Genomic DNA, 16,265 nt, shown 5'->3' on the forward strand with positions numbered 1-16,265 from the left:
TGTAGCGCCCAGACCGCTCGGCTAATCCCGCGCGGCTCCACTGCTCGATAGCGGATGTCAAACACCTTTCAGCCGTCAATTTTCAACCTTATTGTATTTGGCAACAAGTTTCAGCGTTTTACTTCGCTGTCTTCAGGCCTATGACCGACGTGCAGGAAGAATCTACCTCGGTTGTGATCAAAACAGAGGCTAACAAAACTGTTATTAGCACATATCTACTTGCAACAGTGAACAACCGATGTCAGCATGTGACGCTTGAAGTGTTCACTGTGGCAAGTAGATATCTGCTAGTACCAGTATTGATGGCCTCTGATTTGATGACAACCGAAGTAGATTCTTCCTGCACGTCGGTGAGGGACTTCAAGAAGGCGTAGAAAAACGCTAAAACAGGTTGCCAAAGTAGGCGGAAACTTGACGGCTCAAAAGTGTTTAAGCTGACAACCCCCAGTGGAGAAATAGTTTGTCCACGTGGACACGCCATAGTTTCAGGAGTGCCAGCTGCAACAAAAGACGTGACGCACACTGGTAATGTATTGTAAGTAGGCTGTTTAGATTTTTATGTTGGTAACGTCACCTAGCGCTTTGTATGAAAATCACTTGCTGTGCTGTGTGCAGTCTGTGGCTGGTTGGCATTGTTGGAATATTCGCCACTGCAGTGTTGGGCAGTTGGCTGTTAACAGCGCGTAGCGTTGCGCAGTTGGAGGTGAGCCGCCAGCAGTAGTGGATGTGGGGAGAGAGATGGCGGAGTTCTGAGAGCGGATGATCTGGACGTGTGTCCATCAGAGACAGTAAATTTGTAAGACTGGATGTCATGAACTGATATATATTATGACTTTTGAACACTATTACGGTAAATACATTGTTTGTTCTCTATCAAAATCTTTCATTTGCTAACTATGCCTGTCAGTAGTTAGTGCCTACCGTAGTTCGAATCTATTATTTAACTGGAAGTAGTGGCGCTCGCTGTATTGCAGTAGTTCGAGTAACCAAGATTTTTGTGAGGTAAGTTATTTGTGAAAGGTATAGGTTATTGTTAGTCAGGGCCATTTTTTTGTAGGGATTTTTGAAAGTCAGAGTGCGTTGCGCTAAAAATATTGTGTGTCACTTTAGTGAATGTTTGAGTACGTTCAGTTTTGCTCAGCTGTTTGAAAAGCAGATAATTTAAGAGGTTTATCAGCACAGTAATTCAATAACTTTTCTAAGGGGACGTTTCATATAGTACGCCCCCGTGGACACGCCATAGTTTCAGGAGTGCCAGGTGCAACAAAAGATGTGGCGCACACTGGTAATGTATATGTTAGCAGCCATGTCAGCAGTTGTGGCCTCGCAGTTCAGCGACAGGAGTGCTCCGTGCGCCGTGAAACTTGGTGCTCACAGGTACTGCAGGTGTCAGTAGGTGAGTCAGCACCTGGGATCCCACGGGTCAGTTCCAGGTGTGCTGTGTGCGTGTGCCGCAGAGGAGTGGTGCACAGAGATGCTGGAGACGTCAGCAGGCGAGTCAGCACTCACTCGTCGTACGTGAACCAGGTGCGGCGCGACACTCGGACGCGCAGTGGTTCGGCTGGAACCAGCAGGCGCGCCAGCGGGTGAGCTCTCGCCGGGCGCTCCGGGGTCCGAGAACACCGGCTCAGCTCGAACTGGGCGAGCAGCGACGCCAGGCCGAACTTCATCGTCGTCTTCGAGAAGATTTCAGCTGAGAAGAAGAAGATGCGACATGAAAACACTTAGGGTCTCTGGCGAGCTACAGTGCTTAGCACTGAGGTGACAGAAGAAGTCATGGGACAGCGATGTGCACACATGCACATGGTGCTAGTATTGCTTACACGAGTTGTAGAAGGGCAGCGCATTGGTGAAGCTATTGTTAGTACTCAGGTGATTCCTGTGAAAGGACTTCCGACGCGATTATCTCCACATGACGGGAATTAACAGACTCTGAACTCGTAATTGTAGTTGGAGCTACAAGCATGGGACATTCCATTTCCGAAGTCGTTAGGCAATTCAATATTCCGAGATCTACAGTGTCAAGAGTGTGCCGAGAAACCCAAATCTGAGGATTTATCTCTCACCACGGACAAAGCAGCGGCCGTCGGGCTTCACTTCACGTCCGAGAGCAGCGACGTAGAGTTATCAGTCCCAGCAGACAAGAAAAACTGCCTGAAATACCTGCAGAAATCAATGTGGGACTCACGACGGACGTATCCGTTGGGACAGTGCGGCGAAATTTGGCTTTAATTGGCTGCGGCAGCAGACGACCGACGCGAGTACCTTTGCTAAGAGCGCAAAATCGCCTCCAGTGCCCCTCCTGGGCTCGTGGCAATATATCTTGCACCCTAGACGATTTGAAAACCTTGTCATCGTTAGGTGAGTCGCCATATCAGTTGGTAAGAGCTGATAGTAGGGTTCGAGTGTGGTGCATGCCCGAAAAAGCCATGAACCCAAGTAGTCTACAACTTACTCTGCAAGCTAGTGGTAGTTCCATAATTGTGTGGGATTTTGAACGTGTAATAGACGGGTCCTCTGGTCCAACTGAACCGATCAGACCATTTGGAGCCATTCATGGACCTCAACGGAGTGTGCGCTGATATGAAACTTCCTGGCAGATTAAAACTGTGTGCCGGACCGAGACTCGAACTCGGGACCTTTGCCTTTCGCGGGCAAGTTCTCTACCAACTGAGCTACCCAATCACGACTCACGCCCCGTCCTCACAGCTTTACTTCTGCCAATACCCCGTTTCCTTCCTTCCAAAATTTTCTGAAGCTCTCCTGCGAATCTTGCAGAACTAGCACTCCTGAAAGAAAGGATATTACGGAGACATGGCTTAGCCACCGCCTGGGGGATGTTTCCAGAGTGAGATTTTCACTCTGCAGCGGAGTGTGCACTGATATGAAACTTCCTGGCAGATTAAAACTTGCGCTTGCCGCGAAAGGCAAAGGTCCCGAGTTCGAGTCTCGGTCTGGTACAGAGCTTTTGTCTGCCAGGAAGTTTCATGGACCTCATGTTCCCCAGAAACGAAGCAATATTTATGGATAACAATGCACCACGTCACAGAACCACAACTGCTGGCAGCTGGTTTGAACAACACTGTGGACAATTCGAACGAAAGTTGGTCCCAGACCGCCAGACACGAATCTCATCGGACAAAATGGGATATAATCGAGAGGTCAGTTCGTGTACAAAATCTTTCACCGGAAGCACTTTCGCAATTATGGTCGTCTATAGAGGCAACATGGCTAAGCATTTCTGCAGGGCACTAACAACGACTTCTTGATTCCATGCCACGTCGAGTTCCTGGAAACGAAGTCTGACACAATATAAGGGGTATCCCACGATTTTGGTCACCTCAGTGTAAACCTTCTGTATACTATAGTTGCGATGTTTCGCTAGAAACTGTAAACAGAATATTGGGTCACCCCCTTAGAAATACCAGAGTTTTCAAAGAACGAATGTCGCAGTAATTTTATACTTTCGCTTTTTAAAAGCGCCTTTCGCTGGACTGGTAGCAGTGTCGGACTGCTTTAACGTGGAATGAAATAATTCTTGAAAACGAGTTAGTAAATTATATCTACCAGTCACCATTCTCTAAAGTGAATTTTCAGTTTAATAAACGAGAAAGATAAAAAAACTTGAAGCTTTTCTCTGAGGGTCCTCTGCAACACAGAAAAGCTGTAAGAATGGTAGACAATCCACAGACAATATGTTGGCCATTAGACAATTCATTAAGGAACACAGAGAATTCGGTAGAGAGACACACTGACCATTCATATACACTCTAAGACATAAAGCACTGATACACCAAGACGGAGTTGTACAAATTGGTTTCTAACTGATATTCATACATGTATCGACGGAAAATGCAAAATTTTTAACTTCATCGGCTGATGGATGAAAGTGTGATGCTGCAGCGGAATTTTATCTCACTGCTGGCAAGGATAGTAAACATGGAACATGTCGATACTATGGCATAAAGTGCTTACGAATTTCACTCCGTGTACTCAGCCTGACAGTAGCTATTCTTGGAAGCAGCAGCGTGAACAATATATGCAATTGTCAGCACCTGAGACAGTAGTTGGGCTTAAAGCAGCCTGTAGGAGGAATCAGCGAATCGCTCGACATTTGAATAGCCGCGATGCTGCTCTTTGATAATGTTGGCAGGAATGTGTGAACTATGGCCAAATACGGCATCAATAAGGCAGCGGTCGACTTAGAGAGACGAAAGAACGTGATGGCAGAGCAAACGTCAGAGAGGCACTCAGAGACCAGAATTCATCACTATTCTCGATCCGACGTGCTTCAGTCACCACAACGACCACTAACAGGCGGCTCACAGAAAAAGGGGATGAGGTCACGGCATCAGCCTTCGGTACACCGGCATCCCCGCCTGCAGTGATGCCGGGCACATTCGGCCTGGAAACACACTGACTGGAGCAGAATTGCATTCAGTGATGAGTTCCGCTACGAACTGAGCCCCGATGACAACCGAAGACTTGTCTGGAGACGCCTCAGATCGCGGCTGGGTACCAACTTGGCCGTCAACCGTCATGCTGCCCAACAGGCAGGGGTGATGGTGTGAGGTGCATTTGCACTTCATTTCATACCAGGACCCCTTTGGTTGTCATCCGCGGCACTATTACATCACGGCGGTACGTCGACGATATTGTACGTCCCGTTTTGTAGCCCTTCGTGACAGGCCATCCTGGGCTTACATTTCAGCATGGTATTGCCCGCCCGCACACGGCGAAAGTTTCTGCTGCTTGTGTTCGCGCTTGCCAAACCCTACTTCGGCCAGCAAGGTCGTCCGATCTCTGCCAAATTGAGAACGTTTGGAGCCACGAGCCTCCAACCACTACGGGGTTTTGACGATCTAACGCTGAAATTGAATACAGTTTGCCACAATGATCCTCAGGAGGGCATCCAACTGCGAAATCGAATAACTGCTTGGATAAGGGCCAGATGTGGACCGATGCGTTACTGACTAGCTCAATTTGTGAACCTCTTTCTCTTGAATAAATCACTTGTGTGACTGTACTACATAGTAGCAGAAAATATGTAACATCTACCAATTATCAGAAATTGGCTTTTCAGAAAACGGAAGATCTAAGAACAGGACAAGTTTGAGAGTAAAACCACGAGGCAGTTTGTCTCCAATACTTTATAGTACTTATTTTGACAACATGCTGAAACAATGGACATATATCATTTTAGTTTCGTCAGTATGTACTGTACTTCTTCGATTCACCACCAGTTGGCCCGATGGAAGGAAGGTAATGTTGACTTCGCTGCTTGTGTTGACATGCGACTCATTGCTCTACAGTACTAGCATCAGGCACATCAGTACGTAGCATCAACAGGTTAGTGTTCATCACGAACGTGGTTTTGCAGTCAGTGCAATGTTTACAAATGTGCAGTTGGCAGATGCCCATTTGATGTATGGATTAGCACGGGGCAATAGCCGTGGCGCGGTAGGTTTGCATCGAGACAGATTTCCAGAACGAAGGTGTCCCGACAGGAAGAAGTTCAAAGCTATTGATCGGCGTCTTAGGTAGCACGGTATATTTCAGCCTATGACTCGCGACTGCGGAAGACCTAGAACGACGAGGACACCTGCAATGGAGGAGGCAATTCTTCGTGCAGTTGACGATAACCCTAATGTCAGCGTCAGAGAAGTTGCTGCTGGTCAAGGTAACGTTGACCACGTCACTGTATGGAGAGTGCTACGGGAGAACCAGTTGTTTCTGTATCATGTACAGTGTGTGCAGGCACTATCAGCAGCTGATTGGCTTCCACGGGTACACTTCTGCGAATGGTTCATCCAATAATGTGTCAATCCTCATTTCAGTGCAATTGTTCTCTTTACGGATGAGGCTTCATTCCAACGTGATCAAATTGTAAATTATCACAATCAACATGTGTGGGCTGACGAGAATCAGCACGCAATTGTGCAATCACGTCATCAACACAGATTTTCTGTGAACGTTTGGGCAGGAATTGTTGGTGATGTCTTGATTGGGCCCCATGTTCTTCCACCTATGCTCAATGGAGCACGTTATCATGATTTCATACGGGATACTCTACCTCTGCTGCTAGAAGAAGTGCCTTTAAATGTACGACACAACGTGTGGTTCATGCACGATGGAGCTCCTTCACATTTCAGTCGAAGTTTTCATACGCTTCTCAACAACAGATTCGGTGACCGATGGACTGGTAGAGGCGGACCAATTCCATGGCCTCCACGCTCTCCTGACCTCAACCCTCTTGACTTTCATTTATGGGGGCATTTGAAAGCTCTTGTCTACGCAACCCCGGAACCAAATCTTGAGACTCTTCGTGCTCGTATTGTGGACGGCTGTGATACAATACGCCATTCTCCAGGGCTGCATCAGCGCATCAGGGATTCCATGCGACGGAGGGTGGATGCATGTATTCTCGCTAACGGAGGACATTTTGAACATTTCCTGTAACAAAGTGTTTGTAGCCACGCTGGTACGTTCTGTTGCTGTGTGTTTCCATTCCATGATTAATGTTATTTGAAGAGAAGTAATAAAATGAGCTCTAACATGGAAAGTAAGCGTTTCCGGACACATGTCCACATAACGTATTTTCTTTCTTTGTGCGTGAGGAATGTTTCCTGAAAGTTTGGCCGTACCTTTTTGTAACACTCTGTATATTAATCGTGACCGGGCCAAATATCTCACGACATATGCGTCAAATGAAAAAAACTACAAAGAACGACACTTGTCTAGCTTGAAGGGGGAAATCAGAAAATGGCGCTATGGTTGGCCCTCTAGATGGCGCTGCCATAGGTGAAACAGATATCAACTGCCTTTTTTTTAAATAGGAACCACCATTTTTATTACATATTCGTGTAGTAGGTAAAGAAATATGAATGTTTTAGTTGGACCACTTTCCTCGCTTTGTGATAGATGGCGCTGTAATAGTCACAAACATATGGCTCACTATTTTAGACGAACAGTTGGTAACAGGTAGGTTTTTTGACAGAACATAGGTACGTTTGAACATTTTATTTCGGTTGTTCCAATGTGTTACATGTACCTTTGTGAGCTTATCATTTCTGAGAACGCATGCTGTTACAGCGCGATTACATGTAAATACCACATTAATGCAATAAATGCTCAAAATGATGTCCGTCAACATCAGTGCATCTGGCAATACGTGTAACGACATTCCCCTCAACAGCGAGTAGTTCGCCTTCCGTAATGTTCGCACATGCATTGACAATGCGCTGACGCATGTTGTCAGGCGTTGTCGGTGGATCATGATAGCGAATATCCTTCAACTTTCCCCACAGAAAGAGATCCGCGGACGTCAGACCCGGTGAACTTGCGGGTCATGGTATGGTGCTTCCACGACCAATCCACTTGTAATGAAATATGCTATTCAATACCGCTTCAACCGCACGCGAGCGATGTGCCGGACATCCATCATGTTGGAAGTACATCGCAATTCTGTCTTGCAGTGAAACATCTTGTAGTAACAACGGTAGAGCATTACGTAGGAAATAAGCATATATCGCACCATTTAGATTACCATCAATGCAATTGGGGCCAATTATCCCTCCTCCCATAATGCCGCACCATACATTAACCCGCCAAGGTCGCTGATGTTCCACTTGTCGCAGCCATCGTGAATTTTCCGTTGCCCAATAGTGCATATTATGCCGGTTTACGTTACCGCTGTTGGTGAATGACGCTTCGTCGCTAAATAGAACGCGTGCAAAAAGTCTGTCATCGTCCCGTAATTTCTCTTGTGCCCAGTGGCAGAACTGTACTCAACGTTCAATCTCGTCGCCATGCAATGCCTGGTGCATAGAAATATGGTACGGTGCAATCGATGTTGATGTATCATTCTCAACACCTACGTTTTTGAGATTCCCGATTCTCGCGCAATTTGTCTGCTACCGACGTGCGGATTAGCCGCGACAGCAGCTAGAACACATACTTGGGCATCAACATTTGTTGCAGGTCGTGGTTGACGTTTCACATGTGGCTGAACACTTCCTGTTTCCTTAAATAACGTAACTATCCCGTGAACGGTCCGGACGCTTGGATGATGTCGTCCAAGATACCGAACAGCATACATAGCACACGCCCGTTGGGTATTTTGATCACAATAGCCATACATCAACACGATATCGACCTTTTCCGCAATTGGTAAAAGCTCCATTTTAACTCGGGTAATGTATCACGAAGCAAATACCGTCCGCACTGGCGGAATGTTACGTGATACCACGTACGTATACTTTTGTGACTATTACAGCGCCATCTATCACAAAGAGAAAAAAGTGGTCCTACTAAAACATTCATATTTATCTATGTACTACACGAATAGGTAATAAAAAATGGGGGTTCCTATTTAAAACAAACGCATTTGATATTCTTTTGACCTATTGCAGCTCCATCTAGCGGGCCAACCATAGCGCCATCTGGTTTGCCACTTCAATCTAGACGAGTTTCGTTCTTTGCAGGTTTTTCGTTTGATGCTTATTTGGTAAGATATTTGGTCTGGTCACTATCAATGCACCACCCTGTATATATGTAAATATATATTTCAATGAAAGAAATTTTTTTACGAAATCACTCTTTGCTGACCATCAAATTGTGTTTACTGATGACGAAAGACCTCTCATACGAGCTGGTCACATTTAACAGCTCCAAAGAAAACAAAAATAATGCCTTTCATGGGCAAGGGTCAATTTCCAGACCATAATAATTAATGGACAGAAAACAGAAAGAGCGAACATTTTCAAAACCCGCCTCCGTGGCTAAGGTTGTTAACGCGCGAATCCATGGAACCTGCATGTCAGAAGGGGAGTCTTCAAGCTGGTGGACGCCCTATAATGGTGTGGGGCGTTGAGCAGTTGGACTGATATGGAACTCTGATACGTCTACACACGACTCTGACAGGTGACACGTACGTAAGCATACTGTCTGATCACCTACATCCATTCATGTTCACTGCACATTCCGACGGACTTGGGCAATACCAACAGGACAACGTGACACCGCACACTTCCAAAATTGCTGCAGTGTGACTCCATGAACACTCTTCTGAGTTTAAAAACATCCGCTGGCCACCGAGCTCCCTAGATACGAACATTCTTGAGCATATCTGGGATCCTTGTAACTTGCTGTCCAGAAGAGATGTCCACTCCCTCGTAGTCTTACGGATTTATAGACAGCTCTGCAGGATTCGTGGTGTCAGTTCCCTCCAGCACTTCTTCAGAAATTATTCTAGTCCATGCCATGGCGTCTTGCGGCAGTTCTGTGTGCTCGCGGGGGTCCTACATGATATTAGGCAGGTGCACCAGATTCCTTGGCTCTTCAGTGTAAATAAACAAACAAACAAACAGTAACTCGTCCAACTTCTCAGGAAATACTGTCATATTCATGACTAAAATGGGCATTTAAAAGAAAGCCGAAATATTTAATTACGTAACGGAACAATCTACACTACCCTCAGAACTACAATAAGAAAGGAAACTCTGCGTAAGTTCTAGAAAACTATGTCAGTACCAATCATGACATATGGAAGTGAGTCGTGGGCTACAACAAAGGGAAATTAAGAATATAGTAATATTAGATACAAGGCACATTACAACACGGAAATGCGAGTCCTAAGAAGTATACCTGGGACACACAATGTTTACGTCATAGAAGAACGAGATTAACGAATACAGGAAAACAGGGATGACCACGTCACGAAAATGGAAGGCGAGAGTACACCAAAGTTGATTATAAATTATTACCTAGTGGGCATTTGATCTTTAGAAAGACCGTGGAAAAGATGGAAAGATCAGTAAGTTGTACCTATACTACAGGCAGAATGAAGCACGTAAGTGAAAAAGTTTTACTTGCAGTGTCTGTTTTTTTAAGTTCTGGAAGTGAGATGCCATGAGAAACTAATAAAAAATTTTGTACTGACGAGGAAGTCCTGTCTTCATGAACTGCGTTTCTGATTTTCATTAATGAGGGTTTAATGGTGTAAAATACGTATCGTGCACATTAACCTTTATCTTACCGTTTCTCCGTCTATTATGACATAGCATATTTTGTTTTGGTGTAGCTGTAGAGACAATTATGAAACTATGCTATTTGTAAACTTTTTACTGTGTCTAAAACGTTGTATTGAAGGTTACTTGTTCAGATACGATCATTGTTCCAGCAACGTTTCTTCGTACTATATGGTCGATGTTCTCTCTTGGTGACAGTGAACTAATGATAAGACATTATTGGTGTGTACAGGGTTTAGTGAGGCATAATAACTAAGGACTGGCATGAATTGTACATAGTTCTAGGAGTCATAACTCTGCACATAGTCCGTGTAGCCAAGTAAAGCATAGTTTCCAATCAGGATTTAATTTCAAGACGTTTGTCTAACTCATTTTATGTTGCGAAATCTCAAGTTTCTTTTAAGAAGTGCCGATGGCAACGAAACTGAAAGTCTAATGCAACTAGTCTATGTCATTTATTCCTGGGATTTGTCTGCTCCGTATCCAGTCTGACCAATGTACACATTACTTTTGTTTTGGTGTGCGAGTAGTTTGAGTTCAATATGTTCAATCGGCTGAGACATATATGACGTTATGCTGCAGTATAAAGAGCATGGTGGACTATAGCATAAAACATATTTACGACTTTTCTGAAAACCTTCACCTCAAAATGGAAGGCTAGTGGTAACAGTTGGAAATCAAAGTATTCGAACTTTTATGCACACTCTCAAAGGCCAGAGATCACAACCACACACCACTAAGATAACTGCCATTTTACTGGTGGTGGTGGTAAGTTCCTATGGGACCAAACTGCTAAGGTCATCGGTCCTTACGCTTACACACTAATTAATCTAATTTAAACGAACTTACGAGAAGGACAACACACACACACCCATGCCCCAGGGAGGACTCGAACCTCGGCGGGGGTAGCCGAGCGAACCGTGGCAAGGTGCCCAAGACCGTACGGCTAACCCGCTCAGCATTCTACTGGTTTCAGTTATTACTGCACCTTATGAACAGACGAGAGTATCGCAGTACGTTGTGTGCACAACCAGACTTTTGGCACCACAAAACGTAATTTTATGTCTTGTCTTGTGAATCTGTGCCCAGCAACCACTAATTTTCTACATTAAAAATTTTTATTTGATCGTGGGGATCCTCCACACCACCTGGAAACTGTACGAATTGTATGATCGTTGACCAATACAGCTGCTCCCTCACAGAAAAGGGTGACGTCATTTCCAGGGATCCTGAGGCCGCCCTACAGCATGGCAGCATAACCGAGCAGAGCCTGCAATACAGCTCCTGTGATTAATGAGACAGGGCTATCGACGATGAGAGACTAAAGAGAAATTGACAGAGTAATTTACGATGCAAATGGCTGCACAAACTCCACAGACTTCACTATGATACCTGTCCGAATAAATGTACTCATTTATTCCTGACGAAGATGGTGGAGATTGTTACCGAAAATTCGAATTTTAATTCCAATTTGAGGCTATAGAAAAGCCGCGATTATTATATGCCATGAAGAAACTGTTGATGATTTGGGCTGACCATCAGCTTCTACAAAAGAGAGACAACAGGAGCGTGTTCGATACGTTCAAGCACGCAGTCAATCACAAAGATGGGGAGGCAAGAAAGATCTTCTCTGGTCCGAGCTGCCTGAGTTGGCGGTTAAGTTTGCGTCAGTTGTACTTGCTTGTGTATGAATGGCGTGTGTTTCTCTTTTGCCGAAGAAGGCTGTAGCCGAAAACTTTGTGTAAGTGTCTTTTAATTGTTCCTGTCTGCAACTGAACGTGTCTCCTTTACGTTAAGCTGTCATCCATCTTTTCCTATATTTTTGATTTCCCCGAAATGTGCAGTATAAAATATGTAACAAGCACAGTACATTGAACAGGAGGTGCAGTACATATCATTGTTTGACGTGTCTTTCCTGAAAATCGTAATCACAGATCATCAGGACTGGAGTAACTACCTTGGTCCAGAATTGTAGAGGCCACTGTGAGGATCGTGTGCCACACATAACTATACTCAAAATACCGTTCGAGCAATTTCATAGCTCGTGGTCATTAACAGATTTAAGCAGATTATTAAAAAAAATGTTCAGATGTGTGTGAAATCTTATGGGACTTAACTGCTAAGGTCATCAGTCCGTAAGCTTACACACTGCTTAACCTAAATTACCCTACGGACAAACACACACACTCATGTCCGAGGGAGGACTCGAACCTCCGCCGGGACCAGCCGAGCAGATTATTATCCGAAGGACTGACTTAGTATATAGAAAGTCGAAACAACCTTCTGTGAAATAAAAAGCAAGGATGGTAGTGTTAAAGGTGCAATGGAAATTCCACTGTTAAATGCAGAGGATAGATAGGAAGAGTAAAGTGAATATAAACTGAATACCTGTATGAGGGGAAAGACTTACCTGATGTCAGAGATGAAGAAACAGAAGTTGATATAGAAGAGAGAGGGGTCCAGTATAAGAATCAGAATTTAAAAGAGCTTTGGAAGACTTAAGATCAAATACGGCAGAAGGAAAAGACAGCATATCATCAGAATTTTTAAAATAATTGTGGCAAATGGCAACAAAAAGACTATTCGTCTAGGTGTGCAGAATGTATGAGACTGGCCATATCGGAAAAAATATCATCCACAGAATTCAGAAGATTATAAGAGCCGACAAAGGCGAGAAATGTCGCACAATCAGATTAACAGCTCATGTATGTAGGTTACTGACAGTATTAATGCACGGAAGAATTGAAAACAACCCTGAGGATCTCTTAGATGACGTCAGAAATGTGCCAGGACTGAAAGGAAAATAATCCAAGTATGAATCTATCTCCTCTACTGTCGAACGTGTATGTCGAAGAACAATGAAGAAATAAAAGAAATAACCAGATGTAGATTCAAAGTGCCATTTATAAAAATATCAGTAATAAGATTCGCTGATGAAATTGCTATCGTATGTCGTATGCGGAAGGAAAGTGGGACCTGTTCTGTGGTTTTAACAGTATCCTGAGCAATGAATATCGTTTGGTTGTACACCAAAGACATAGGTGGTTCAATGAACCCTCTGCCAGACACTTAAAAATTATTTGTAGGGTATCCATGTAGACGTAAATGTAGATGAAGGAATTCTGTCACCCAGGAAGTAAAGTAACGCATGATGAACAAAACAAATAGGGCATAAGAAGCAAGCTAGCTCAGGCAGAGTCAATTCTCTGTGAAACATTCTTCTCATATCAGTCATAAGCCTTATTAATGAAAAAAGGAAATTTCTAATAATGTGTGCGTCAGGCATAACATTGTGTGGAAGTGAGTCAAGGGCAGCAAGAAAACTGGGGTAAGTAAGAATCGAAGTGTTTGCCATGCGATGCTGCAGAAGAATGTTGTAAATTAAATGAGCTGATAAAAATGGGGGTGCGTTCTGTAAAATTGGCGAATAAAAGAGTCCAGAACATGATAATTAGATTATGGTTTAAGATGTCTGACAGTTTCAGGCATTAGGAGCCGTGGAGAATACAATTTGTACGAGGACAGAGAAATTGGAAGATATACAAGGCGTAACTCAGATCTGAGTAGAGGTGTAATTTTGAGATAAGGAGATAAGTGTAGGATTTGAAATCATATTATCAAACCAGGAGGTGACTACACTTGCCCATACGTTGCGAACAAGCAAGTTCGTCGGATAGCTATCAGCGACAGCAAGATTATATCCACAACTTTTCTCGATCTTCGTAACTAAGTCAAGACGTGACCTTCTGTTTCGGTACATCGCAGTAGTTCTCCATAACAAGCTACTAAAAGTTTTGATAACTTAAAATTATTAAATCGCCGCAAAGATGGTTCAGAAACTTGTAAACGTAGTTCATCTTGAGTCTGAACGTCGCCTGTTCTACAGTTTCCACAAAAATCAATGTATTAACGAGTTTCGCCTTAGCTAAACTTAAAAATTTTAATAGCATATATGTTTTGGTATAAAAACATTGTGTAGAAGTTTGCGTGTCAACGCTTTACCGAAATAACACATGACTGCAGTTTGAAGCCGCAAAGTTAAAATCGCAATAACAGATATATCTGAGTACAAAAAAAATCGTTTGGAGGTTTCAATAGCTTCGTGTTCAATAATTTTAGAGTTATTTGAAAAACTATGGATTTTGGTAGAAAAGGTAGTAAAGCGTAACAGTTTCGCTACTGTTTAGAAGTAAGTTATGATCTAGCTGGAAGAGCCCAATATATTGGCTGTAAAATGGTAAACATATAATCAGTTTCAAGGAAGTTAACGCGTTAATGGTGCAGCGACGACAGAAAGCGCAGTTCAGGAGGCAGAGGCCATTCAGAACTCTATTGAAAATATCGCTCCAGCTATGTTTATTGAAATAATCAAAACATAAAAATTGTAGGATTTAAGGTCCGCCGAATAACTGGCGGACCTTACATCCTACAATTTTAACTGCAAACACGGTAAACACAAGGAGCTGCAAATCCAAATGATGAAATCGAAACATAAATAGCACGTTATTTAAACATTTATCTACCGTAGAAAAAAATGCACGAAATTGGTATAGTCCGAGTTTGGAGAGCCACTGGAAATTGAATGCAGCGAGAAGGATACTACCGAAGCGCATAATTAAGTGTAGTACAGGACCAAAAGTGACCGTTTCGTTTTCTATTCGCACTGAGAAGTATCGGAAATGAGAATGTCCAGGAACCTAACATCAGTACTTGGGGATTATGAAGGAGATGAAAATAAGGACTTCTGCTACTTAGACGGCAAAACAACCCATGGCGGACTGAGCAAGGAGGGCACAAAAACCACAAACAAATAATGCAACCCTGACCAAGAGAAGTCTATTAGTGTAAAATATAGGGCTTAATTTGCGGAAGAAACTTTTGGGAATGTATGTTTCGAGCCCAACATTTTATGTTAGTGAAACATGGACTCCGAGAAAAGCGGAAGAGAATCAAAGCATTTTAGATGTCGTGCTACAGACGAATGTTGAAAGTTAGGTGGACTACTGAGGTATGGAATGAGCAGGTGCTCCGTAGAATCGGCGAAGAAAGGCGTATATGCAAAACACTGACAAGAAGAAGGTACATGGTGGGCTTCCGTTAAGTCATCAGTGAATGACCTCCACCGCACTAGAAGGTGCTGTGGAAGGTAAGAACTGTAGCAGAAGATAGAGATGGGAATACATTCAGAACATAATAAGGATGTAGCTTTCAAGTGTTACTTTGAGACGAAAAGGTTGGCACAGGAATTCGTGGCAGGCCACACCAAACCAGTCAGAAAACTGATGATTCAATAAATAAATAAGAATAAAAAAAGAGAGGGACTGTGGCCGTACTTGATTCGTACCGTATTGCAGCGAAATTTCGTGTTAGCATTAGTCAATTATTTGCATTATCTGTTCCTGTTTAGTGATTGTTTGTGTGCCGCTCGTATTCAAAAAGCGCGTGGCGAGTGGAATATTTAAATTTGTACTTTAAGGCGAGCTAAGCTATCTGTGTTCGGTCGAGTCGATGTTTGATAGAGACAGAGTTTGTAGAAATGCGGAAGCCATTTTGATTGTGAACTGTTCTAGGTACAGGGGAAAGGGTACACTGTTACCGAAATGTTAGAATTTTGGGCGCGTGGTCATCATCATTTAACAGTTCCAGTTCCCCGGATACTGGTAATGAGCCTCTTCCACTTTAGAAATTCAAATTTCAACAATGTAAGAAAAATGACTGCAGGATCGTAATCTACGGACTTCCTTCACAAGTTTCTGTATTGTGACGTCATCGGTGTCTACCAAGTTACCACAGGCTAAATGGTGTACATCAACGCTACGTTTCGACAGCGTGCTAACATTGATTTCGAAATTCACCTCACATTTCAAAGTGCGTATGCTCTGCGTGGGAGCTAGCAGCCTTAGGAGATAGGTGAAGTGTTTCAAAGAGGGGAAACGAGAATTCAAGATGAGTCTCTCAGCTGTCGCCTGCGAACTGCCTCCACGGAATGCAACAAGGAGATAGCTTGCGTTGAGCTCGTTATAAAATGGCTCTGAGCACCACGGGACTTAGCATCTGAGGTCATCAGTTCCCTAGAACTTAGAACTACTTAAACCTAACTGACCTAAGGACATCACACACATCCATTCCCGAGGCAGGATTCGAACCTGCAACCGTAGTGGTCGCGTAGTTCCGGACTGTAGTGCCTAGAACCGCTCGCCCGAGCTCGTTAGAGAAGACAGGTGTGTTACAGCTAAT

General features: G+C 43.7%; 1 protein-coding gene across 1 annotated transcript in view; it reads right to left on the reverse strand.

The window, feature by feature from the left end:
• Positions 1 to 1,132: 1,132 nt before the first annotated feature.
• LOC124709093 overlaps positions 1,133 to 16,265 on the reverse strand; it is a 213,592-nt gene continuing 198,459 nt past the window's right edge. Inside the window, exon 14 of the mRNA XM_047240741.1 lies at positions 1,133 to 1,693. Within this exon, the coding sequence (XP_047096697.1) occupies positions 1,506 to 1,693 (188 nt within the window). The 3' untranslated portion in view covers positions 1,133 to 1,505. The remainder of the gene's footprint in view (positions 1,694 to 16,265) is intronic.

This window comes from Schistocerca piceifrons, chromosome 7 (genome assembly GCF_021461385.2).
Source record: "Schistocerca piceifrons isolate TAMUIC-IGC-003096 chromosome 7, iqSchPice1.1, whole genome shotgun sequence".
Taxonomy (NCBI): Eukaryota; Metazoa; Arthropoda; class Insecta; order Orthoptera; family Acrididae; genus Schistocerca; species Schistocerca piceifrons.